Source organism: Vulpes lagopus, chromosome 18 (assembly GCF_018345385.1).
Source record: "Vulpes lagopus strain Blue_001 chromosome 18, ASM1834538v1, whole genome shotgun sequence".
Classification (NCBI taxonomy): domain Eukaryota; kingdom Metazoa; phylum Chordata; class Mammalia; order Carnivora; family Canidae; genus Vulpes; species Vulpes lagopus.
Genome location: NC_054841.1, coordinates 42,664,797 through 42,690,425, shown reverse-complemented (window position 1 = coordinate 42,690,425; position 25,629 = coordinate 42,664,797). Strand labels below are relative to the sequence as shown.

Below are 25,629 nucleotides of genomic sequence, written 5' to 3'. Positions count from 1 at the left end.
GCCCGTCGCCATCTTGGACTCTGGCTGACTGATAAATTCCCCCGCTCGAGAGCGCGGGCTTTCTTGAGAGGCGCCTTGCTGCTGGAGTGCTCCTTGCTCCGAGTCCTTCTCGCGGCCCTGCGGACGGCGGTTTCCGCGTGGCCCGGAGCGAGGGTAGGCCACGCATAGCTTTTTTTGCCCGGCTCCAAGATGGACGGCTGCGGGGACGGGGGAGGCCGCTCTGGGGGAGCACGTGGCGCGCGCTGCTGGCCTTTCCCGGGGCTGCTGGGATGGTGGCGGAGTCCGGAGGCCTCCTGCTGCCATCGGGCAGGGAGGCTGGCGGAGGCGGGGCCGCGGCCGCCCCCGTGAGGCTCTCCGGAGGCGGCGGCGGCCCAGCCTCTTCTTTCCTCGCACAGCCAGGCTGCCCCCGCTCGAGGCCCGCGTCGCCATGGCCGCGGTTCCCGAGTTGCTGCAGCAGCAAGAGGAGGATCGCAGCAAGGTGAGGCCCTCCTCGCCCTCGTGCTCCAGGACGGGAGGCCCTGCCGACCTCCTGGAGCCTCGCCTTCCTCCCCCCGTCCCTCGGTGGCTGCTCGTGCAGCCCTGTGTCCCCACGAGAGCCGTTCCCCGGACCCCGCGCGCCCTTCGCTCCCTTCTCTTCGAGGGCCGCAGACCCGAGGCGAGAAACAGCGTCGCAGGACCGGCCGGGGATCCGCTTGACGAGGGCGCGCGGCGAGTCTCCGGAGCTTCTCTCGGGGGGCTCGAGGACGTGCTCTCACGTGGAAAGTTGTGAAAACTCCGGCTTTGTAAAGACTGGACGGGGAATCTGAAACCCGCTTGACGTGCAGTAAATGGCAGCTTTTGGTTCTGTTGCCTTCGAGCTGTGCACTCCCCCCCCCCCCCCCCGCCCCGAAGCTTTTTGGCCCAGATACTGGGGAAATATATCAAGTCAAATCTGAAGCATGTTAACATCTTTAGAACTTTATAAGCACCAAATGCGTCACTGCGGGAATTCTGCTGTTTTTTAGTAGGTGCTCGAATATTTGAACTATTTTTTTTCCTTCTAAAAACTGCTTATGTAAGCTGCCCGCTCGCCCCTTAAATCTTGGGGTCTGAGAGATAGCTAATGCAGTAAGTTTAGGATACTGTAGCCGATTAACGATTAGGAGAGGTCTCTACTTTCATTGGTCATTTACGTTTGATAGTTTCACAGTTGATAGAGGTGGGTACGAGCCACGTTAGGTGCAAAATCATCACCAGGAAAGTGTTTCTGACAGAAAATGAAAAAAATCTTAAGAATACAGAGCGTTCTCAAATGCGAGTAATCTGGAAGGCATTTTAGTTAGATCTACTTGGAGGTTAAAAGCAACCTTTGATCCGCCGCACGTGTAGTGGGTGCCGCAGGTGACACAGCCAGCTGGATTCTTCTAACAAGAGTATCCGTGCTGCGTTCTGGAAATGCAACTTTATGTGCGAAGGAGATCTAACCACCCCAAGTTGAAGTAGTGTTTTCTGCTTTTTGTTTTTGACCAAACTAGAAGTGGAAACTCGAGATCGTGATTCTTTGTAGCGTTCTGTAGTTTTCTCTATAGAAATTCAGGGATTTTTGACAGCAATATTTTTTCCCCACCTGGTAACCTCTTCTCTTGATCCGGAATCTGCTTCATACAGCTATTTATTTATGAGAGAGGCAGAGACACAGGCGGAGGGAGAAGCAGGCTCCATGCCGGGAGCCCAACGCGGGACTCGATCCCGGGCCCCCAGGATCGCGCCCCGGGCCAAAGCAGGCGCTAAACCGCTGAGCCCCCCCAGGGATCCCCCTGTAGCTGGCTTTTAAAATAACTTTCCTACCACTGTGATGCTCCCAACAGAATTGAAGGATTGTAAAGGCTATTTCTTTCTGTTTTAGTGGATACAGGAAAGGATTATTTTAAGTTACAGAAATTGGGAAATAATGAAGCCTAATAAAATATTTAATTCTTGGCTTCATTTTGCTTTCTTGTATCTGATGCTCGTAGCTCTGCTGTGGATCAAGTCTAGGTGGTTTTCAGTCTTCAGCAAAAGGGAGTTTGGGACAAATGTGAAATAACAGGAAGTCAAATCTTAGGCAAACTATTTCCATAATATAGCTTTGTTAATCGACTGGATTATTTTATATTTTTACAAAAAAATGTCTTATATAAACTTTCCCCCCTAATTACTTAGGGATTTACATGAGGATGGGGGTTCATGGAGTTTAGATCCACTAATAAAGTAGGGAACATAATCAAGTATTTTGAATGCTTGAGTAGTAAGTACTCTTTTCTGCTTGTTTAGCAAAACTAAAAGGCATATTGGTTTGTATCTGGTAGCCTGACATTTCCGTTTAGTTATATCCATTAGTTGCTTTCTTTTCCCAGAAAGCAGTTTGGGAGAAAAGATACAGGATTGATTTTGTTTTTTTAACTCCTCTACTGATCGGAAAGATTGTATTTATCTGGAGTTTTTTGTGGGTAGGGGAATACAATTGAAGATTATGCAGAAAGTTGTTCCTGCAGAAATAGTTAACCTGGGCCGCCTTTTTGCCAAAGTCCTTAAAATAGGTGGGCAGCATGTTTGAGTTTCTACTAATAGATTCATTGTATATCTTTCTAAGGTGATGAGTCTCTTTCCTGCTAGTCTAGCAAACCTGTGGTAAATTGAATGTGGTCCTGATTGCTTCTCCACTTTTTTTTTAATCTTAAATTGTTGCTGGAGTGGTTAAGTTTTAACACCTAAGAAAAGCTGTGCATGGTGATACCCCCTCCCCCCTACCGCTATTATAGCTTGACCTTTTCACTAGTTGGTTTTGTGGACTTTGGGTGGATGGTGTCTCCTCAGCCAGTCATTAATGTTTATGGTGCTGCTCTAGCTTGCAGGTAGTTTTTTTATTTTTATTTTTTATTTTTTTACTTATTTAAAAGTTTTATTTATCTTAGACGGGGAAAGGAAGGAGGGATAGAATCTCAGGCCGACTCCACCCTGAGTGTGGTGCCCAGTGTGGGGCTTGATCCCAGGACCCTGTGATGATGACCTGAGCTAAAACCAAGAGTCAGACGTGTTAACTGTGCTTCCCAGGTGCTCTGTGTGTGTGTGTGTGTGTGTTTTAACTGGTGTGGAAGTTGTAGAGACCCTACCCTCACCTCAGCTTTGGTGAAGAGTGACTTAGAATTTGTGTTACAAAAAGGAACAGTTTTGAACTTTGAACGATATATAGCAAGTCCGCATTTACTAATTTTTGTGGACTTGAAGTTAATACGTAAATGGTTGACTTCATTTTTCCCTTAATTTTCTATGCTCCAGAAGTAGGACTTAATCAGAGCCTCCCAGACCTTAGTTCTGGATCAGTAACTTGTACATCATGTCTTATCCTTATTTGTGAATTCTAGTTTAGCAGGTCATAATCTGCTCAAATTTTTTTGGCTATGAAAAGAAATGGCCAAGGGAGAATTAACTATATTTTGAGATTAAATTCTCATTTGGTGAGACCTAAACATCTAACAGAGCTTTAGTGTAAAGCAGCGTTTCTCAACTTAAATAACCGTGGACATTTGGGGCTTGATAATTTTTTGTTCTGAACTGTCCTGTGCATTTTAGTGTGTTCAGCAGTATTGCTGGCCTCTCCTAGGTGATTGCTCCCTTCCCTCCAGTAGTGAGTAAAATTGTGCATTGTCAAGTGTCCCTTGATTGAGAATCACTTGTTAATTTTTCTCCCTAAGATGATATGGTGTGTGTGGGTTAGGTCATGTTCCAGAGGCTAATTATTAGTAAACCCATTTCGAATTTTGTCAGATTTAGGATTGATAAATCCTAAGGAAATAATATGCTGTATGAAACAAGCATTGTTGACCGTGTTCGGAATTAGTTTTCTCCTCAGTTTTGAGGAACCATATTTACCAAAAGATGGTAAAATATGGTTTTCTTAGCAGGTTCTGGACAATTGAAGGTTATGAGGTCAGCTGTGTGTTTACCATGGTGGAGTTCAATACCATTTTGGAAATCTGAGACTGCAAAGGCTCTGACACAGCACTTGCTCTCAGAGCATTGTGGACCCGGATGCAAGCTCACAGAGAAGTGTGCTGTGGGTAGAACTTGTGTAAAATCTTTGCTTTGTCGGGGCTTGAATGCTTGAGGAAATTAGACAAGAGTAGTTCTGTAGGTGGTTAGCACTCCATGCTTCAAATGGCTATGGTGAAAGGCTCATGCAGTTAGGTAGTATTTAAGGAAGCAACCTAACTTGTAATGAATCCAGTTCTTTTGAGGAAAGTATTTTAGAGCTTTATAAAATTCTGCCTTCAGTCTTTGAAAACTTAAGAAGACCGCTGTAGGACATCTTGTCTCCTGTGAACCTGGCAAACTTCTCACAAGTATAAATTTTTTAAAAAAAGATTTTATTTATTTATTCTTAGAGACAGAGAGAGAGAGGCAGAGACACACAGGCAGAGGGAGAAGCAGGCTGCATGCAGAGAGCCCGACGTAGGACTCAATCCAGGGTGTCCAGGATCACGCCCTGGGCTGCAGGCGTCGCTAAACCGCTGCGCTACCGGGGCTGCCCCTCACAAGCATAAATTGAAATTTCTCTGCATGATCTAGCTTTCTAAAAAGCTGCTTCATCTCTTAACACCTATTTATGATTGGCCAATGATTACTCTTAAGAGATCTTCCCCCTAAAAGAGGGATGTGGAATTCGGCTGCGGTTTCATACCCCAAATGCAAACCATAAATACATGGGGGGGGGGGTGGGATTGTGTAAGTTGTAGTTAAGGAACAGAGAAAGGACTGAACTTCGTTCCATTTAGAAATTGGGTCTTTTGGGCAGCCAGCGGTTTGGGTGGCTCAGCCGTTTAGCGCCGCCTTCAGCCCAGGGTGTGATCCTGGAGACCCACGATAGGCTCCCTGCATGGAGCCTGCTTCTCCCTCTGCTTGTGTCTGTGCCTCTCTGTCTCTGTCTCTCTCTGTCTCTGTGTCTCGTGAATAAATAAATACAGTCTTTAAAAAAAATTGTTTTTTTTTTCCTTCTAAAGATTGTATTTATTCATGAGAGACAGAGAGAGAGGCAGAGACATAGGCAGAGGGGAGAAGCAGGCTCCATACCTGGAGCCCAATGTGGGACTCGATCCCAGGACTCCAGGATCATGCCCTGAGCCAAAGGCAGACACAACCGCTGATCCACCCAAGTGTCCCAAGAAATTGGGTGTTTGCCTTGATCCCTCCTGCTTTTCCTTTCACAAATTTGGTGTAAGCTTTTAAGGTACTACTTGTGGTCTGGAGAGAGAGAGGGTAATTTTCTCAAGATAGGTGCTTATGTTAACCTGTGGTGTGCATTTTCTGCCTGAAGAGTTTATGATTTGCTTGTTTGGGGGAGGGGGACAGGCCTGTAAGTTTTCATTCTAGTGTGTAAATCGTGAAGAGTACAAATGCAGATGTCCCCAGTTTCCAAGGCTTTTGCTTGACCTATTGTGGAGAGCACTACAAAGCTTGAACGTTATGCGGATGGAAACACGGAGCTGGTAAATAAGGTATTGTAAACTTTACATCTGAATGATCTGGGAAATGTGCTTTACCTCTGACTCAAAGCAGAAATCCAACCATGAAACAGGCTGCCTTTGCCTTCTCTTTGTATGCTAGCATTTGTATCTCAAATTTAGATGACACAAGCTTAACTCAGCTCTGCCCCTGTTGAACCATCTTCATTGGTGGCGAAAGTAAATTTTTTTATTTTTAAACCTACATCCATTTCATCTTGGGTTGATCATAAAGTAAGATCTTGAGGATTGGGTAATGAATGTTCCTAAACAGCCTCATCAACAGGACTAATGTATAAAATGTCAGGTTTGTTTCAGAGGGCCCTAGACTTGATAGACCTGGGAACTGCTGGACCCAGTCTTGGTGGGGAGGCAGAGGACTTGAGCTTTGAATGGATTTGTTGGTGCTGCCAACAACCTCTGCAGCATTGGTGTATTGCTTCTGAGTAGACTCTGCTAGAAGATCATTACAGATCATACAGTTCAACCCATTTGAAAAATAATTCAGGTATCTGGCACATAGGTGGGTTTCTTGAAATGAATGTATTTACACCAGTATTTCAATTTAATCTCTGATTCCTTGTTGGAATTTGACTTGTTCATAGGGTTGCAGCTTTGTGAAGTGATGATTCAGTTTATCCATTCGCTGAGTGCACTGTACTGACCTTCTTCCAAGCCTTGGTTCCTGTTCTAGGAACTCGGGGCTACGTAGCCTCCAAATGCCCTGCAGTTTGCGGTGTTCTACCGTGGACAGCTTGTGTGTTGGTAGACTACTGGTTAGAATGGTTGGTGTCAGTAGGGATGGGGTCCCTCTGGGTCCCATCTCACCAAGATGAGTGGTGGAAATCTGATCACTTGCTGCAGCCTTTTATCTACTTTTTAAAGCATTTGACTAATTTCCATACTTCTTACCTGTGTTCATAGACTGAAATTTTCCAGAAGTCTTCGATTCCTTTATTTTTGAGGACTAATATTGGCAGCCCTGAATTCCAGGAAGGGGAGATCCACTTGGTGGGGGAGGGAGACAGGAGATGAAGACAAGTATCTGTAAAAGCAGTGCTTATACATTGCTTACAGTTGGTTGAATTGTTTTTCATGCGCCAGTGCTATGATAAAAAGCTGGAACTGAACACAGATAATAAGCAGGTTTTGGTTACCCTTCAGGATGGAAGAAAACAGTAACAAACACTTGGGAGTAGTAATACTTGAATCTTAAAGAGGGGTTTCAAGGAAGGTAGGGTAATAGAATTTCTAATACAGTACTTCTTACGAATGAATTGAAACAGTAGCAAAGCATCTATAAGTATGATCATATGAGTCTTGTTTTTGGAACTAATGCAAATCTAGAATAAGTCTGCAGCTGATCATTTTTTGATTTATTTCCTCACTACTGAGTATTGGGTTAGTCAAGGTATGCATACTTTTCTAGCTGAAATAGCCTGTTTCTTGGTTCTCGTGATTAAAATTAAAATCTAGTTTACAAGGCAGGCTTCTTGCCTCTGTATGGGCTCCATGCTGCTAAAAGATCATTCATGAGTGATGGGTCATATTGACCCTCTCCCTGATACAGGTCTTAGTTCCTAGACTATTTTATTGAGGATAAAGCAAAATCCTTAAGAGAAATAAACAGTTTGAGAAGATACATTATGTCACATACGCTAGCATATTCAACTTCTTCCTGTGTGCTAAACTGGTTTTATTTATTTTTATTTTCAAGTTTTTTAAAAATTGTAGTTAGTTAACATAAAGTGTAACTTTGGTTTCAGGAGTATAATCTAGTGATTCATCGATTAGAATAACACCCAGTGCTCCTCACAAGTGCCTTCCAGTGCCTTCCCTTAATACTCATAGTTTATTTAGCCCATCCCCTGCCCCCAACAGAGTTTCATGTAAATGGCTGTTCAGCTAGCCCCCATTCTAGCAGAACAGTTACTGGGAGATAATTTCTTCCCATTATGTTGTCTTGTCGTTTTGGTTGTATGGCGCTAAGGTATACTGGAATCTGTAGTCACCCTAACCTTTATTATACCTTCTGTAAGTATTTTCTCCTATTCGCCCTGTGGGTTCTGAATTTCAGAATCCAGCTTTCTGTGTTGTCCAGTCACATAGGTACCCTTTGCCATCTGTAAGCCATTAAACCATTTGAGGAAGGAGCTTTGCAGATAGATGGTGGTATTTTGTACCAGGGTGAATCATAAGTAAGATTTGGACCAAAAGTAGTCCTTAGCATCTCAGGACTCTGCAGAATTGTCCTGTAGCAGTGTCAGGCTCATCACCCCAGTTCTAAAGGTGATGAGCAGGTGAGGGAATGCACAGGGATTCTGAATCCGTTTTTTTCCTTTCCAGGTTCTTTTACCAGGCATTCCGACTTAAAAAAAAAAAAAAACAGCTAAAATTTGCATTCTAAATGGAACAGTGCTTGTTTACTCTTCTCATAAAGATTATTGTAATCCTAACTGTAAGAATTAATCTGGTTTAAAAAAAAAAGAATCTGGTAGGGAAGTACTTTGGGGGCGGAAACTCCTATCTGTAACTTTGGATATGTGATGCAGTAGAAACCTACAAAACAAAGTTTTGTTTTCTTTTTTCTTTTTTTTTTCTTTTTCAAAAGAAAGTTTTAAAACTACATTGTTTGAGAGTAGATACATTTTAAATTCCATTCTCAGGTACCTAAGGGAACTGGGAAACAAAAAATAATGCCTAGGTCAGATAGTTCTGAAGTCTGCTTCCTTGCTGATTTAAACAACCATTCTAGGTATTTTGACATCTGTGGCTCAAGTCAAAGACTGACAGTGTTGGCCTGCATTGCTAAGCAGTACTCTGAATACTTATTTAGAATAGGGGGTGGAGGTGGGTGAATGGGGGAAAGTTTATGGAGAGATGCCATCTCCTTATACCCTCCATCTTGGTTGTTTATTTAGCAAGTACTGTGGCATGGGGCTGTGGAGTGTTTTGTTGACTATGCAGAAGAAGGAATGCTGACCTTTTAATCATACTTGTGCTTCTGGAGTTAGGATACAATGCTGACTTAGGAGCTTTGAACATTTCAGAACTTTTTACTCCTTAATGATGTATCTGCTTTATTATCTGGAGAGTTCTATGCTTCTTCAATACAAGAAAGTTCATTTAATAGCGGGGAGGACTCTTGATTTGGTGATGGCCTCAGTGCTTAGAATTATGCTAGAATCTTTTTTTCAGACAAGAGTTCTTGAAGGCTCATGCAGACTTAATGTATTGTCTGGGTGTTTTTTTGTTTGTTTGTTTTGTTTTTGTTGTTTGTTTGGTGTTTTTTGTTTTGTATGTGTGTTTGGCTAAGACTATCATATCAGGTGGTTGGGTTTTTGTTTGAGTCCCTTTCTAGGGTGATGTTTCCTGGCAAAAATGATTACTTGGCTGGTGAAGCTTGGATGCTTGATATCCTGCTATGGTGGAAAGCCTTGAAACCTCTGGTAGTTTTCGCTGTTTGTCTTCACTGCAAAAAAATGATACTTCTATGCTGACAAGAAAGGAAGGTAGTAATAAATAGTCTGGGATTTTACCTCTATGGTTGAGAGTATGGGAAGAGAGGAAACCAGAATAATTTGAGTGGAACAAAAAGCAGTTGGGAAAGTCCATTGCAGCTTTGACTGTGGTGCTTAATTGAACCCCATTTACTAGATTACATTTCTCTTGGGTTCTCTTCAATCCTAACTCAAAAAGTTCGTGTGGAGTTTGTAGGCTTCACTTGTAGTGAGCTAAAATGGGATCGTCAGTGTGTTCAGAAATTGAGAGCTGGCTAGAAACCAGGATTTGTGACTTCTTTGGGATTCTTCGTGAATCTTAGGAAACAGCAAGTTTTTTTTTTTTTTTTTTTAAGATTTTATTTATTCATAAGAGACACAGAGAGGCGGAGACACTGGCAGAGGGAGAAGCAGGCTCCATGCAGGGAGCCCGACATGGGACTCAATCCCAGGACTCCAGGATCACGCCCTGGGCCAAAGGCAGATGCTCACCCGCTGAGCCACCCAGGCATCCCAACAGCAGTTGTTTAAATGCACCTTTGACCCATCCCATGGGCTACCCTGTCTTTCCAGCAGTGTCTCTTGCCTCTTTTACATCTGGCCTACTTTATTTTCTGGTCTACAGAGTACAAACATAAGATAGGTGGGATGGTCAGTATTCTCTGCAATCAAATTTTGTGTGTACTTTTAAAAAAAATTTTGTGAGTATTTTGAGGTGTTTTCTTTCCAACACGTATTTGCCTAGTAGGAAATGAACAGAAGGAAGGAAGCTTTTATCAGAAATATGTCAGTGCTAGAGTCACAGATGTGGTAAAATTAAGTATCCCTGACCTTGAGGCTTTATCTCTGCAGAGGTTTCATAAATGGACATGTGAAAATTAAGCCAAACAAGCAAATATTTCATGGGAGTCATCAAGAATCCATTTAGAAGGTGTATTGAGGTTCAGATGTCAGGGACTGTTCAGTATGCTGTGGTCCTATTAATACCTGAAGTCTTTCTTTGAATAAGAATTACTTCTCCTTTATTCTTTGAGGCTTATTAGAGGAGAGTTATTGTTCTAGGGCTGAGTGGTTTTTGCAATTTAAAGTTGAGTTGCAGTGCTCTCAGGAAAAGGAGAGTACTGACTACTTCCAAGATAGAGCAGTAATCATTTTTTTGTATATGAATATGTTTATAGACCTGATTGAACCAGATACTCTAGTTTCAGAAGTTAAACCTTGGTGTTGAGCTTCTAAGTTTGAAGCAAAGAATCCAAAGGGAAATACTTTCATATTTCCTGTTCTGTAATCCTATTAATGCCAGTCTTCACTTGGCATTCTCTAGGTTCAGTAATGTAGAGAGTTGTGACACTTACTTACTAGTTGGGTGAGAGGGAGATGAGCTGCTTGTTCTGCATGCTGTCATGCTGTGTGTCAGATCTTCAGAGTGACCATCAGCTTATATGCTTTAAGAATTAGGAAATTTATCATATTTTAAACTTAGTAGGAAAATCGTTTTAACACTCCTTCCCCCCCAAACAGTCTAGTTCTTCCAAAATACTTAAACTGGCAAAAAGAAACTGGGTATTCTTTTCCTCTGAATTACCAAATCACAAAATCAGTTGCTTTTGCTTTCAGGGCAGTGTTCACACTTGTCCTCCTGTGTCACCACAATGGGATTCTCCTAATTTTGAGGCCTATGTTGTTATAATCCACACCTTGTGTCTAGTTTCCTCTCTTTGAATCAATTCCTGAGTATAAATTGGTTTTCTTGAGCTGGTTTTTCTTCTCTTCTCCAGAATCCCATACCACATGACTGTTCTGTCTTCTCTAACTTCTTTCAGTGGTGTCCTCTCTGGTAATGCTTCTTGAATATTCTTTGTAGTTGGGGCATATATGTGAGAAGTTTAAGATTTCATTCTGGCTCTAAGCCACCTTAGTTGAAGTATTTGGTTAAATGTATTTTTCACATAGACATAGAACCATGTGGTTTAACACTACAGTAAAATTGAGACTAATAGCCAAAAAATGTATTTCAGCTGAGATCTGTATCTGTGGACCTGAATGTTGATCCCTCACTTCAGATTGACATACCTGATGCACTCAGTGAGAGAGATAAGGTCAAATTTACAGTGCACACCAAGGTAAGTGACAGAATGACTTCAATAATTAAAGCAATGCTACATTGCATCTTTATGATTCACAGTGGGCAAGAAGAGATGTCTTGAATGAAATGGTTGCTGCTTGTTTGCAGTATGGCACTACTGCTGAGTGAGAACAGCCCTCATCTTCATCTTGGCTTATAGTGAGCATCAGATAAGCTCTTGCTTCAGCATTTTCTACTGTGTGAAGCCTTAGGGCTGTGAGTATTGCTGATGTTTGTGTGGCTTATATATACTCTTCTCCATGAAGAAACAAACTAGGCATAGTGATGTGTAGAGCCACCTACCTGCACAGCTGAAATCTTCCACCTTTGTTTTTATTTGCATGAGTGAGAAGTGCTTGCTTTTTCCCATATTTAGTAAGTTACTGGCCTTTGCCCCCTCCTGTTTTTGTGATTCAAAACACTTTATTCTTTATCCAAAGTTTTTTTTAAGATTTTATTTATTTATTCATGAGAGACCCAGAAAGAGAGAGGCAGAGACACAGGCAGAGGGAGAAGCAGAGCCCAATTCAGGACTTGATCCCATGACTCTCGAACCACGCCCTGAGCCAAAGGCAGACACTTTAACCTGACGCTGAGCCACCCAGATGTCCCTCCAAAGTTTATTAGAGATTTTATTTATTTCAGATAGAGAGATAGAGAGAGCACTAGCAGGGGGACAGAATCTCCAGCAGACTCCCCCACTGAGCCACCGAAGTATCCCATACACAAATTGACATTTTTGAGGAAGGCAATATGCCAATCTGAAAAATGTGGAGAGTAAATGTAATTTAAATGTATTGAATCTTTGTCTTATGCCAGACATCGTTACAAAGGTTTGCATGGATTTAATTTTCTCTTTATACGGCACCTGGGTGATTCAGTGGTTGAGCCTCTGCTCAGATCATGATCTGGGGGTCCTGGGATTGATTCTGGTATTCGTCTCCCCACAGGGAGCCTGCTTTTCCCTCTGCCTTTGTCTTTGCCGCTTGCTCGCTGTCTCCTAAGAATAAAATCTTAAAAAAAGATTAATTTTCTCTTTATAATAACCTTGTGATGATACTGCATTATCCTCAGGTTTAAGTAAAATAAATGGCTGAGGCACAATTTGAATTAGGCAGTTTGATGCTATACAAAGCTTTTGGGTTTACGTGCCATCTCCAGCATATGGACCTGCTATCTGTAAGATCCTCTCTTAATGCCTTGGTGGCTTGATTAGCTACGTGATTGTATCTGCCTGAGTTGACTGAGAGGTAGAGTTTTGTGAAAAGAATTCTTTAAAAGAACATGTTGAATCTTTTGTGATGACTTTTAGTGGGGAGATCATGTGTTGCTTTGTTCTTTACTGGGTCTCACTGAAATGTTTTGTTATGCAGAGTGTTCACATAGGGCAGCCCAGGAAACCCAACCCACTTTATCAAAAAGTGGTGGTTACCAGTTAACTTCTTAACTCTATTCTTTACAGACCACGCTGCCCACGTTTCAGAGCCCAGAGTTTTCTGTTACAAGGCAACATGAAGACTTTGTGTGGCTACATGACACTCTTATTGAAACTGCAGACTATGCTGGGCTTATTGTAAGTGTATGTTGGAAAATCAGATAAGTACTGAAGCCAGTTTCTTCTACCTTATTATTCATTTTGTTTAAACAGACTTTTACCAAAATGTTTTTTATAATAGATTGTGAAAACTGTCTGATTTCATCTACCAGCTAGAGCATGTGCTATTGGTAAAGGCTGAAACACATAAGAATTGGGTTATAGCTGTGAGGTGAAGCACATAGTCTTACAACCTGTACAATATAAGAGGCTAAATGGTTTCATAGTTTGAATCTTCTCTACCTTTGGGTTTGATATTTCTCTGGTACTTTACCTCAGGCGTCAAGTAGAATTGATTTCTATGGAAACAATAGTAGTGGTGATGGTGTACAATAGATTTATTAAAAGTGTTGTAGTCTGCTCAAGGAGTAAAGGAAGCAGTCGTGCTGACAAAAGTACAAAAGAGTAGTATTAAAGATTGTGTTTGAGAATACTGTGTTCACTTAAAATTGTAATCTTTTGATTATCCTCTGTAATTAAAAATTATCTACGTGTGCAGAGACAAATTTTGATGGTGCTTCGATTTCATTTTAGCATGATTGTTTTATATATTATATATTTTAATATATAATATATAAAGCATGTGTATTAATATATAATTTTAATATATAATCATATAATATTTTAACGTATTTTAATAGTTTTAATTATTAGTGTTTAATATATAATATTTTAATATATAATATATAAAACCTATGTATATATGTAGCTGACATTGACCAGGCTAAAAACGCTGTTATCCCCTTAAAATCATCCATAATGGGTGACTTGAACAAATGATTATAATCTGAGTGCCCAGTTGTGTGGAGGAGACTTCTTTTAAATGGCCAAAAGGGATAAAGTTAAGAGAAAAACAGAGGTTGACTTGTTAGTCCCACTGGGCTGGCGGCTGCCTCCTTATATACTGGCACTGAGTGGAAGATGGTTGCTGGGGCAGGAATGCTCACGAGTTAACCTGCCTCTCCTACAGATCCCACCTGCTCCTACAAAGCCTGACTTCGATGGCCCTCGAGAAAAGATGCAGAAGTTGGGAGAGGGTGAAGGATCTATGACCAAAGAAGAATTTGCTAAGATGAAGCAAGAGCTGGAAGCGTAAGTGGATTTTCTTGATGTAGCTGTATCTTTTGAGAACAAGTAGTGATGTGTACAGAAATCAGGAAAGCCTGGCAGTTTTCTTAAAGTATGGGAGTTAATTAGTTGCCTAGTGCTTTCTTGTAGAACTGTATTTTGCAGTTTTACTTCAGATGTTAATTCCCCGGTGGCTACTGATACTGCATAGACTGATTGTTTTCCCCCACGTGGACCATACTTGTTATGGAATGCTGGTCTGTCATAGTGAAGAAGTAAGCCTTTGTGTCTTTATAGATAAAGAGCTCTTGAGGCTGCTGATAATGTACAAAGGCTTATTCTGTGAAGTTTGGTTACCAGGAGTATAGCTGAAACTAGACTGCAATGATGCTGTCACAAAGAAGCATTCTGAATAATAATCATAGTGATGGTTTAAAAGAAGTCCAGGTCTCTAGGAAGCATATTTTAATTGGGTTATAATTATTTCAAACAAAAATATATCCCAGTTGGGGATTTGCATTATAGTTGCTTAGGAAATTTGCCTTGTACTTCTTTATCTTGCCTCCCTCCCCTCCTACCATCAGCGTGGTATTCATTGCAGCAGTTGTCCTCTGCTGCGCCCCCCTTCCATATTGTGTAGAGCCAGTGTTCACATGCCTCCAGGTACTAAGTCATCCTGTAAAATGCTGTAGTACCTGATTGGCCTGTTCTGAGGATAAGGTACTGAATGCAACAGACTGAAGTCCTACCATTGAGAAGTTGGGTGATTTTCAATGCCTAGATTGAGATAAAGTCACTTTAATAATGTCTGTTAATTACAAGCCTTAATTAGACTTCAGTGCTGTGTATGTGACTGCAGGACAAAGGGATTTTCATTGTTCTACAGAAACCAATGTTCTGTGGCTGCTAAATACTAGCAATAATTGCATGTAGGCTTGGGCTTTTAGACTTGCTCTCTGAACTCCAATTATAATACTACTTTTTCCCTATTTTTGATTTATTCCACAGGCTCCCAAATGGCAGATGCCTTGTTACTAATTAGACAAAAGGTTATACCAAAATGTTTTGGTCTGGTTCAGGTGTTTTGCTTAGTGGCATGAGCAGAACAGTGGTGATAACCTGGACCAGTACTGGTCATTTAGTCAAGTGGTGCCAGCTGATGGCCTTGTGTGCTTCTTTTCCAGTGAGTATCTTGCGGTCTTTAAGAAGACTGTATCTTCCCATGAAGTCTTTCTGCAGCGGCTCTCTTCTCACCCTGTTCTCAGTAAAGATCGCAACTTCCATGTGTTCCTGGAATATGATCAGGATGTAAGGCATTTTTGTTCCATTTTCATGATCCAGTGAAAATGTACATGACTAGTTTTTTCCTTTTTTCCCTTATGGAGGGTGGTGGGGCATAGGCAGGAGGAGAGAATTCCAAGCAGACTCCCCTCCTAGCACAGATCATGATGCTGGGTTCGATCCCACAACCCTGAGATCATGACCTGTGCTGAAATCAAGAGCTAGATGTGGATGCTTAACCAACTGGGCCACCCAGGTAACCACCCTCTCCATGACTATTTTTTAAAAATATGCTTGAGGGGTCCCTGGCTGGCTCAGCTCAGTTGGAAGAACATGCAACTCTTGATCTTGGGGTCCTGAGTTTGAGCCCCACATTGGGTGCTAATAATAAAGTTTTATTATTTTTTTAATTTTTTTAGAGATTGTTTTAAAATAAATAAAAATACATACTTGATGACCTGATACATTTTCTGGAAAATTGACTTTTAAAATAACTGAATTTTTTAATGGCAAATGGAATCCTTTTTTAGATACTGTTTCCATCTCCCCCATAGATACATTTTAAGACCTTTTTATAAAATGCTGCTTAAAGATTTTTACTTGTTTTCCTTACTAAGGACCAGTTTTTTGCTCTCCGTTGATTTTGGGATTTTTGTTTGTTTTTAAAGACTATTGAGGGGGGAAAGAGCAAGAAGAGGGACAGAGGGAATACAGAATCCCCACTGAGCAGGGAGCCTGAGGTGGGTGTGCAGTGTCAGGACCCTAAGATCATGACCTGAGCTGAAATCAGATCCCCAACCGACTAAGCCACCCAAGCAACCCAGTTTTGGGATTAAGAGGAATTTCAGGTCACATTTGTTTTCTTCCTGGTTACCTGTTTGTTGGGAGGGGTTTTGCCTTTTTTTTTTTTTTTTAATGTGTTTAAGATTATGTTTGAGGCAAGCTCTTATTTATATATATCTTTTAATTTTATTTATTCATGAGAGACACAGGCAGAGACCTAGGCAGAGGGAGAAGCAGTCTCCATGCAGGGAGCCCGATGTGGGACTCCATCCTGGGACTCCAGGATCATGCCCTGAGCTGAAGGCAAACGCTTAACTGCTGAGCCCCCCAGACGTCCCAAGGCAAGCTCTTATTTAAAAAAAAAAAATTTCCTCAGTATCTTCTAACCCATGAAGTTCAGTGAACAGCATAGGACAGTACAATAATTCAGCCAAGGTATTAAAGACCACTAAGACACGCCTGGCTGGCTCAGTTGGAAGAGCATGCAACTCTTGATCTTGGCATCTGAGTTCAAGCACCATGTTGGGTGTAGAGCCTACTTTAAAAGATTTTTTTAAAAAGCCACTGAGACTTGGTGCCAACTATTTTTCCAAAATACCTTTAGATCGTGCTTTTAGAATTAAGACTGTACTTAGGTTTTGCTGTTGATTTGTGATTTTGTTTTGTTTTGTTTTGTTGTAGTGTGGGGTGTTTTTTCTGTTTTGTTTTTTAATTTTGGTTATTAGAGTGAGTTGGCATGAGCATGGGGGGAAGAAGGGGCAGAGAGAGTAGTAGACTCCCCACTGAGCAGAGAGCCAAGATGTGGGGTTCGATCCCAGTATCCCAGGATCATGACCTGAGCTAAAGGCAGATGCTTAACTGACTGAGCCACCCAGGCACTCTTGTTTATTTGTATTTTAGACCTGGTGGCTAAATTAAAGGTATCTCATGTGTGTGCCTATGCTAGTAGACAGTATCACTTGGAAGGTACTTCGGGCTTAAAGTATTTAGAGAAACATGAGTACCATAAACTGTTCTTTGGGGATTTTTTTTTAGTATTATTATTATGTCTTTTTTTCAGCTAAGTGTTAGGCGGAAAAATACCAAAGAGATGTTTGGTGGCTTTTTCAAAAGTGTGGTGAAAAGTGCGGATGAGGTCCTTTTTTCTGGAGTTAAGGTAAGGGCTTTTAGCTGTTATAGGAAACTTTTGACTTCATGTGAATACGTGACTTTTTTATTTCTTCACAAGAGATGTTTGTGAAATATGGTATTAAAACTTCACAGAAATATAAATAATTTTTCCAAATTTTAGTTATTATCCATTCCTTGAATTTTCACTTACATGCTTAAAAAAGTTTTTTTTTTTTTTTTTTTTGAGAAGGGGATAACATTCTCACACTTAATTCTTCGTTTTCTCCTTTTCTGTGAATAGAGTGGTTACTCAATTATTTTTTAATAAGAAAAGCTACAAGATTAATATTCCATGCCATTCTTCAGAACTACAGTGTCCATTTTGGTAGTCCAAGCCACACCAGATTTTCCGTTTTATTTATGTGTAAAATGTTAAGGATCTGATGTGAAGAAAAGAATGTAAAGATACTAAAAGTAGTTTCACTTTTTCATGTGGCTACTAGAAAATTTCTAAATAGCACATGTGGCTTACCTATTTCTGTTGGACAGAGTTGTTTTAAAAGACTGAATTACTATACAAGTGTTTCATTACCCTCATAGGTGAAAATTCCTGACTTCTCGGCCCCCAGCCACTTTATAACTGAGTTACCATCTTGTGTCTGATTTTGCCACTTGCTGAGGGCTTGAGCCAGGAGCCCAGAATACAGGTGCTCCTGAGTAGAGGGCATTGTCAGAAATTTGGAAACTGGAGGGTAATTTCTCCTTGGTGCTTTCTTAAGGTGTATGGGGCTGTCCTGTACCCACCTGTATATCCGTCCCTGACTGGCACCCACCAAGTATACCCCCCACCCATATGCACATATGTGGGTATCCACCGTTAGGTTGCAGCCTACCAGGCAGAATCACTTATCTGCCAGGATTGCTGGATGTCAGAGAATACCAGTTTTCCTGGACAATGTTGAATGGTTCTTGAAAATGGTTTTCTCTGTTGACGTTTCCTGACAGCACTTGAGTTCTGCTAATCTTGAATATGAAATGCTATCAATGCTATCTTGTCAGCTTGGGTTTCCCTGGTCCATAGAGGTTAAAGTTCTTATGCATGAACTTACTTCCTTAATGTTCCTTCTAATGCAAAATACATTCATATTTTTAAAAGTTTGGCTTCTTAAATTTCTTTTTTCCTCTTTTAGGAGGTAGATGACTTCTTTGAGCAAGAGAAGAATTTCCTCATTAACTATTATAATAGGATCAAGGATTCATGTGCAAAAGCTGACAAAATGACTCGATCTCATAAAAGTAAATACCATTCACCCACCAGCCACTTAGCTTTGCTAATGTGCTAGCTCTGTTCATATAAAAAGGGCTGTCCTTGTTTCTGCAGATGTTGCAGATGACTATATCCACACTGCAGCCTGCCTGCATAGCCTGGCTTTAGAAGAGCCAACAGTCATCAAAAAGTAGGTTTTTGTTGGAAAAGCATTTCCTTTCTCCCTTAATTGAAAATTCCTGGGTGGTATGAGGAATGACTGTATAGTTTCACTTCTACTTTTGAGTATCAGCTCATCAAGACTAGATAATAGTCTCCAGCACTCAAATCTTGCACACCCTCTGAACATAGAAACATTTAAGGTGTTTGTCGGGTAATCAGGGGGGACTTCTGTACCAAACAGGATAGCTGTTGTCAAAGCCTTTATTTTATTGATTTAATTCTGGAGTTGTCTATGAGGCTTGCCTTATATATTCTCTGTCAAATGGTGCTTCATTTGGTAATGCCATGGTCTTAAGGATAATGCAATGACCCCATCTGCTTTTGGTCTTTTTTGTATGAATTTTTCATAGTTTCTCCATCCTGGGCATTTCTGGTGTGAGGCTGCATTCTACCTAACACCTAGGACTTGGTATAACAGGTGGTGGTAGTATTTCTGATTTGAAGGTGGAAGTCCGTCAAAACCCAAATTAAAGCAGCTTTTAAAAAATTTTTATTTTCATTTAAATAGCATGTTTATGTCTTTGAGACACCCACAGTGACAGCTCTGACAGATCACTAGAATCTGTCCTTGGTTAACATAGCTTTGACATTGGTTAAAGACCATCTTGGGACACTGCATGGCAAGGTGAATGAGGGGCTAGCTACCAAGAGAGGCTGATAGCCGCAGGTGTACCACTTTACGTAAATGTGTGCTCTTTTCTGTTACCATCATCTTTACTAGGTTGGGCCAATTGATGATGAAGTATTACTTTGATAATTTAATCCTAAAGCACCAAAGGCTAGGACTCCTGCATTCACTCATTCATGTCTTATGGTCCTGTAAGGTCCTATTTCATACATGATTTTAAGACCTTAAACCAAAATCACGTGTATATTTTCAGGTACCTATTGAAGGTTGCTGAGCTATTTGAAAAACTTCGGGTAAGCATTTTTATATTGGTCTTCATAATATTTAATCTGTAGATTTCTGCTTAGATGATGGTGACCTTTACTTCTTTTTAAATAGAAAGTAGAAAGTCGAGTCTCCTCAGATGAAGACTTAAAGCTGACAGAGCTTCTCCGATACTATATGCTCAACATAGAGGCTGCTAAGGTAAGGCAGGAGTCATTATAACTTGCTGGAGTAATGGCAAGACCACCTTGCTGTGACCCAGAAGAGATCTCATGTTAGAGAGGAATTCTTTTTGTCAAAAATGAAAGAAGATAGGAATTTATCCAGGATTGTTTGTATAACAAACTCTGATTGAATAAATGAATAAAGAGGTAAACTGAGACCAGTTTGACCAGAAATGGAGTTGATTCTGGAATAGCAAAGGAATTGCAGTGCCCGAAACACATGCTATCAGCTATGGGCACGTGCGTTTAAGGGTTTGGCCTGGGCTTGTGTTTAGGAGTGTGAAGAGAGGGACATCCAGCCAGAATCTGATGAGTACAATCATTGGCTTGAGGATGTTTGTACCAAGAAGTGAGTGAGTGATCTGATCAATCAGGAGATAAGTCTCTCTCTTCTGGGTCGCCTATAAATTGGACATTTGTAAACAAGTCCTTTAGATTTTAGGTTCCATTCTTTTGAGGGCATGTGCATGAGAATCTCCATTTCATAGCCTGTAGTTCCATTTTCAGACTGAAAGCTTTCTATAGTAACATACGTTTTTGTGGCATTGTTTCTCTAGTTTGTATCATCAGTAGGGGCGGTGCTAAGTGGACAGATACTTATTTGGGGAATTAGACTTTATTGTATCCGGGTGTAATGGAATACGTTCCTAAAGGACTATTTCTGAGGGGAAAAAAAAGATAGGGTTTGTGTGTTTTTATTGAATTGCAGTTTTTGAGTCTATAACCATTATTTATCAAAAACAAGATGAAGTGGTAAGCAGGATGACCTTTGGGGATGAAACCTGCATTTGCAGGGCATAACACTGCCCTGAACAGGAATCTTTAAATTACTTTCCTATGAAATGTATATAATCAGGCCACATAAAGTTAGAGATGTTAGGAAGTAGAAATTCATTATTTTCCTCATAGTTTTCATTTTTAATTAATTTGTCATTTTGGTCTGTTTCCTTAGTCTTCTATTTGGGTATTTTTTTTTAATGTGCTTTAGACTATATTTCTTATTTTGTACTGTAATGGAATTGAGAGCTGATGATGCACAAGTTTTTTGAGTGTACACAGAAACATGTAACTTGTATGTCAAACTCCCATATTTACTTTAAATACGGAGGTAACTTGTACTTTGTTGAAGACTGCAAATAGTCTTTATTTCAGATGAAATCCTCTGACAGATTCCAGACATGGGCTTGTGGCTGTTGGGGTTAGTAGAATGTTTTTTCTGCCTCACTGCCCAGTTGCATTCTAGCAGCATCATTTGACATGGCCAGCTTTGCTTTCGGTATAAGGTGATTAATTTTCTGAAACTGCTTTCCATGATTGAATCATGGGAATGACTTAGTCCTTATAGATTTCAGTTGTTGGGGTTTTGTTTTGTCTTTGTTTTGGTCCATATAAAGAATTCCAAAAAGCTCTCAACAGTGCAGTGAGGATTGCTGTTCCCAGGCTAATCTTGATATTAAAAAAAAAAAAAAATCTCATAATGGAAGGGGGAAATAGAAGTGAACTAGATTGTTGCCTTCTGACATTTCAGGCAGTGCGTTGACTTTGTGGTACTTGGGCCTTGTTTCATCGTTTGCTTTTTAATAGAGTGGTTTAGATATTTAGTCTTCCTGTTTTGTTCTCTGACGGTTTTCCAGGATACGTTTAACTACCATGTCATATCTGTTAATTTTCTTCTCAGGATCTCTTATATAGACGCACCAAAGCCCTCACAGACTATGAGAACTCAAATAAAGCCTTGGATAAGGCCCGGTTGAAAAGCAAAGATGTCAAGTTGGCTGAGTCACATCAGCAGGAATGCTGCCAGAAATTTGAACAGCTTTCTGAATCTGCAAAAGAAGGTTGAACAGGGCTATTCTTTACTTTTCGCTTTTTAGTTAATAATTTTAAGCTTACAGAGAACAGTTGCGCAGACAGTACAGAGAACACCCATACATTCTTTATTCGAATCCCCTAGCTGTCCAGTTTCCTTTTCTGTTTCATCACTTGCACATGCACACATGGTGCCAGGTATGTATTTATAAATGCATGGCATGGGTGTTTTTTTTTTTTTTCCAACCACTTGAAGTTAAGCTGTATGTATCATTCTTTTATCCCTAAACAGTTACTGATTTTGGTAAACTTTGGTACAATACATTTCCAACCTGTTCTCTATAGTCTCATTTTGTTTATCCCAATAACATTCTCCCATATGGGGTTCCCATTAGGTTTCCATAGCTCTTGTGTCTCTAATTTGAAAGGAACCCTTCCTGGGGACCACAGTTACTCTTCAAATAGTGTTCCTCGTTTTTGGATGCGCTGTTCTCTCATGAATAGGTTGTAGTTATGCATTTCCAGCAGAATAATGAGTAATGTGTCTCTCAGGTGTCATATCTGAAGGCATGTTCTGTTCCGTTTTCCTCTTATTTGTGGTGTTAAATTTGATTACCCAATCAAGGTGTTGCCCAGTTTCTCCACTGGGTAGTGAGTTTTTTCCCCCCATGTCACTAATCAACAATGTATGGGGAGATAATTTAAGACCTTGCCAATAGCCTGCCCTTCATCTCATACCTTCTCCCTAAATTTTAGTCTGTGTTGATTCTTGCCCTAGCCAGCCTTTACTGTGATGGTTGTGGAGAGGTGGTTCCTCTTCCCCAGTTCTAGCATTCTTTCCAAGCCTTTGGCATCATTACCCTTTAAGCACAAGCCTTCCCTTCTTTCCCACATTCCGTTCCTTGTCATTATTAGAGTCGTGGGTTTCTATTTTTGAAAATAGTTCTTAAATTCATTATTGTACTCTTTATGTTGGTGCTCAATTTGTCCAGACTTAAAGAGAAGCACCTTTAGGTTGGTGTGTGCTTATGATATATCCCCCAGTGTTTTGAACAGAGTAGAGAGGTTTTCTGTCCTTCCTTAGCCCTGGAAATCACCATTTCTTCCAGAAGCCCACATTCTGTTTACTTAACAGAATTGTGACAAGATGTGAGTGCTCTGCTCATTCCTCCTGGGGTATGTCTGCTTTAGGACCTTGAGGAAATAGAGGGGTGTGTAACTAACTCACTCTGTTCAGAAATCATGAGTCCATGGTGGTAACCCAAATCCAAGTCCATAGCCTGGAGTTTCTTGTCTTACCCTAGTCCAGAGTAGGGGAATTTGTCTTGACTTTATCTGGGAGATAGTGTTTCATTTTCACAACAGGAGTTTAAATTTTAGTCTTCTCTTTGGGGAAGGGGGTCTCGCTGCTTGGCAATTCTCAGCGGCCCTCGGATGTGTCAGCAAAAAGGAAAGATTTATAAGGAAAAGAACAGACTTTGAAACTACTGAGTTGAAATCTTAGGTTATTATACAGGCCAGAGTTTTGTAGCCCTGACAAATTCAGGGGAGATTAAAGAAAAGCAACAAAGCAAAGTTGAATGCACATTTTAGGCCTGTCGTTCTTGCCTAAGATTTGTCCCTGTGTTAGATTTTTATACTCTTTATTAAAAATGTAAACTTGGGTATGTTATATTTTTTAAAAGTACACTATTCTGTAGAACATTGTGATGAATGGGTCTAAACTTGTTTGCCTCTGGAGATTATATGCAAGAATGATATTTGGGGTTAAGCCTAAGAATTGTTCAGCTTTTATTGGTAAACTTTCTTTTCTAGAACTAATCAATTTCAAACGAAAGAGAGTGGCAGCATTTAGAAAGAATCTAATTGAAATGTCTGAACTGGAAATAAAGCATGCCAGGGTGAGTGTTTTTCTTCAAATTAAGCCAGAAACTTTAGGTTCCCCCCTTCCCAAGTTATTTCCCAGTTCACCATATCAGTGTCATTGGGCAGATGGAGTTTCCTTTGTGGTTTTAATCTCCTGTGACATAGGTGGGAGTTACTTGTTGGAATATTTTTTTCTGCTGCAAACTAAAATTCTGTAAGATAATGATGAAATACTGCTTTTGAGAAGAGCATATTAGTGTCTTCTAATACCGATTTCTTATTTAGAAAGGGAGAACTTTCTATATTTAATGTGTGTAGCTTAATTTGGTACAGAGAAAAGATGGAGAAAAATGGTTTTCAGTGTTGGGTACATACTAAAACTAATGAACTTTTAAGGACTTTGGTGCACAGACCAATTCACTCAGTTTTTGGGCATGGCTCCTGCAGTATAGTGAATGGGAGCCTAGAAGTACTGTCTGGCCCAGGGCAGCAGGATCAGCAGGAAGCTGCTGTAGGAGAGAACTGTCACTGGCCAATCAACATTGGTTTACGCAGAAAGACTTTGAACATACATATGTACTTAGAATTTATTTTGACTACAACATTTACTTTTTGATTAAGTCCAAGTCCTATTGTCTTACGACTTTTTCATCTGTGGTTTTAGAGTGTCATGTATACGTGAATCGTACCCATAATGTTCTGGGTGTTCTGAGTTTTCTCAATTCCTTTAAAGAGAATTTTGTAACGGTATTTGTGCTAAGTTCTGTATGGATATTTATCATTTATAATCGTATAATTAGCACCTTTTTATCTGGTCTTCTCAAGGCCTTCAACTTCAAAACACAAATCTTAAATAGCATTTAGGTTAAGTCACAGTAAGCAAAATTAGTGTGACTGCATTTGAGAACAAACCTGGGTGGAGCTCTGAGCCTCTTCAGGCAGCAGTCTTAGACCCTCAGAAGGAGAGGGTGCAGGTTGTAGGTTGAGGTTCAGTTGTGATTTAATGAAGAAAAGGAACAACCCAGTTTTGCACTGGCTTTAAAAAATTTTCTTGTGAAAAGCTTGTCGGTGGTTTTGATTTGAATTCTTAGAGATATGTAGGATGTCTGGACTCCAGAGATTCATTGGTCTACCTTGACTTTTATCTTTCTTTCAGAACAATGTCTCCCTCCTGCAGAGCTGCATTGACTTGTTCAAGAACAACTGATCTGCCTTTTCTATGAATGAAGGACACGAATGTGAAAGAAAGCCAGTATCACTTGCACTTAAATCATTACCAGAGAAGATTTATTACCTTTCACTTTAGTTAAAAATTATGTGAATAAATATTTTGATTTCTAAAATCTTAACACTTAACCATGTTGGTTTAAAAATATTTCTATTGCATGCTACTTGGACATAACTAATATTTTCCTTATGCATTTAATACCTCAAAGTGGGCAGAATCTAAATGCTAAGTTTTCCTGTAACTTGTCTTTAGTTATTAAAGAGTGCAGGAAACATGTGCCTTCTGGAAACAAGTACAAGCAATGCCTGGCACATGTTGTCTCACTGTTTCATGTGCTCATGTCCCTACAAACCAGTTAGAGTAGGTGCCAATGACAACGAATATGCCTGCTGCTAGTTGCAGGTAACATAAACATTCCATTCCTTAATTAAGGTGATTTTTTTCCCCCTTCTTACATTTATGGTATGTTAGACATCTTAAGTGATTGTACTATAACAAGAGCAAGAAAATCTCATTTGTATTTATATACCCTTTACAGGTCATTTTGTGTGTGTGTGCGCACGTGCGTGTAATTGGGTTGTAAATATTTTAGGGGAGAGAAGTATCTTGTGTAAAAACAAATATATGGCCTACTTCAGAAGATGGGCAGTCTACATTAAAGATGTGAGCCCCCTTCCTGATCATAACGGGAGGGTATGTGTGTGTTTGGACTTTTTATAAAGTGTATAATAAAATAATCATGTTACCATATGGAGTGTTTTTGTGGAAAACAAAGCCCAGGTGTGCCCCAAGCGTGCAGCTGGTGCTAAACCTTGATGGTTGTGACAGCTCCGAGGTCTCTGCCCATTGTCCTAGCCTCTGTTCTGATCTTAACATTTTTTGAGACTGTCGATGGCCAGTTTTTTAGAAGGTCCCCAGATCTGGGTTTGTCTGTTTGCTTTCAGTTTGATTCAAGTTTGCATTTTTGACAGGCTTAGAGTAAGTGATGGCTGTGTCCTCAGAGAGGTTCAATCTGTCCTCTTTAAGGTAGTGCCTGCCAGGGGTTCCCTGTGAAGTTTCACATCTTAGCCTTTTTAAGTAACTATTGGGAAGATCTTTGAGACTAAAAGGTGTTTACCTACCACTTTTACCCTTTTCTTTA

General features: G+C 40.4%; 1 protein-coding gene and 1 non-coding gene across 7 annotated transcripts; both read left to right on the top strand.

Moving 5' to 3' along the window:
• The first annotated feature begins 12 nt into the window (after nucleotides 1-12).
• On the top strand, nucleotides 13-25,236 carry SNX5 (sorting nexin 5). Of its 6 annotated transcripts, none has more exons than XM_041732640.1 (14): nucleotides 13-153; nucleotides 400-478; nucleotides 11,038-11,142; nucleotides 12,607-12,717; nucleotides 13,709-13,830; nucleotides 14,991-15,114; nucleotides 16,931-17,026; nucleotides 18,171-18,276; nucleotides 18,362-18,437; nucleotides 19,351-19,390; nucleotides 19,476-19,562; nucleotides 21,264-21,423; nucleotides 23,210-23,295; nucleotides 24,417-25,236. In XM_041732640.1, exons 2-14 carry the CDS (start codon nucleotides 428-430, stop codon nucleotides 24,465-24,467), a joined length of 1,215 nt encoding a protein of 404 aa, XP_041588574.1. In that variant the 5' UTR covers nucleotides 13-153; nucleotides 400-427; the 3' UTR covers nucleotides 24,468-25,236. The 6 variants fall into 6 exon arrangements, with proteins under 6 accessions (XP_041588574.1, XP_041588577.1, XP_041588573.1 ...); XM_041732639.1 differs by having other exon boundaries at nucleotides 16-153; nucleotides 396-478; XM_041732643.1 differs by lacking the exon at nucleotides 11,038-11,142.
• Nucleotides 6,137-6,374, top strand: LOC121478492. Its single transcript, XR_005984498.1, has one exon. It is a non-coding gene; the product is annotated as a small nucleolar RNA SNORD17 (small nucleolar RNA).
• Nucleotides 25,237-25,629: the final 393 nt, after the last annotated feature.

Coding starts and splice junctions, on each gene's coding strand:
- SNX5 (XM_041732640.1), top strand. CDS start 428: ATGGCCGCGGTTCCCGAGTTGCTGCAGCAGCAAGAGGAGGATCGCAGC. Junction 19,391..19,475: donor AGCTATTTGAAAAACTTCGG/GTAAGCATTTTT, acceptor CTTTTTAAATAG/AAAGTAGAAAGTCGAGTCTC. Junction 21,424..23,209: donor TTCTGAATCTGCAAAAGAAG/GTTGAACAGGGC, acceptor TTTCTTTTCTAG/AACTAATCAATTTCAAACGA.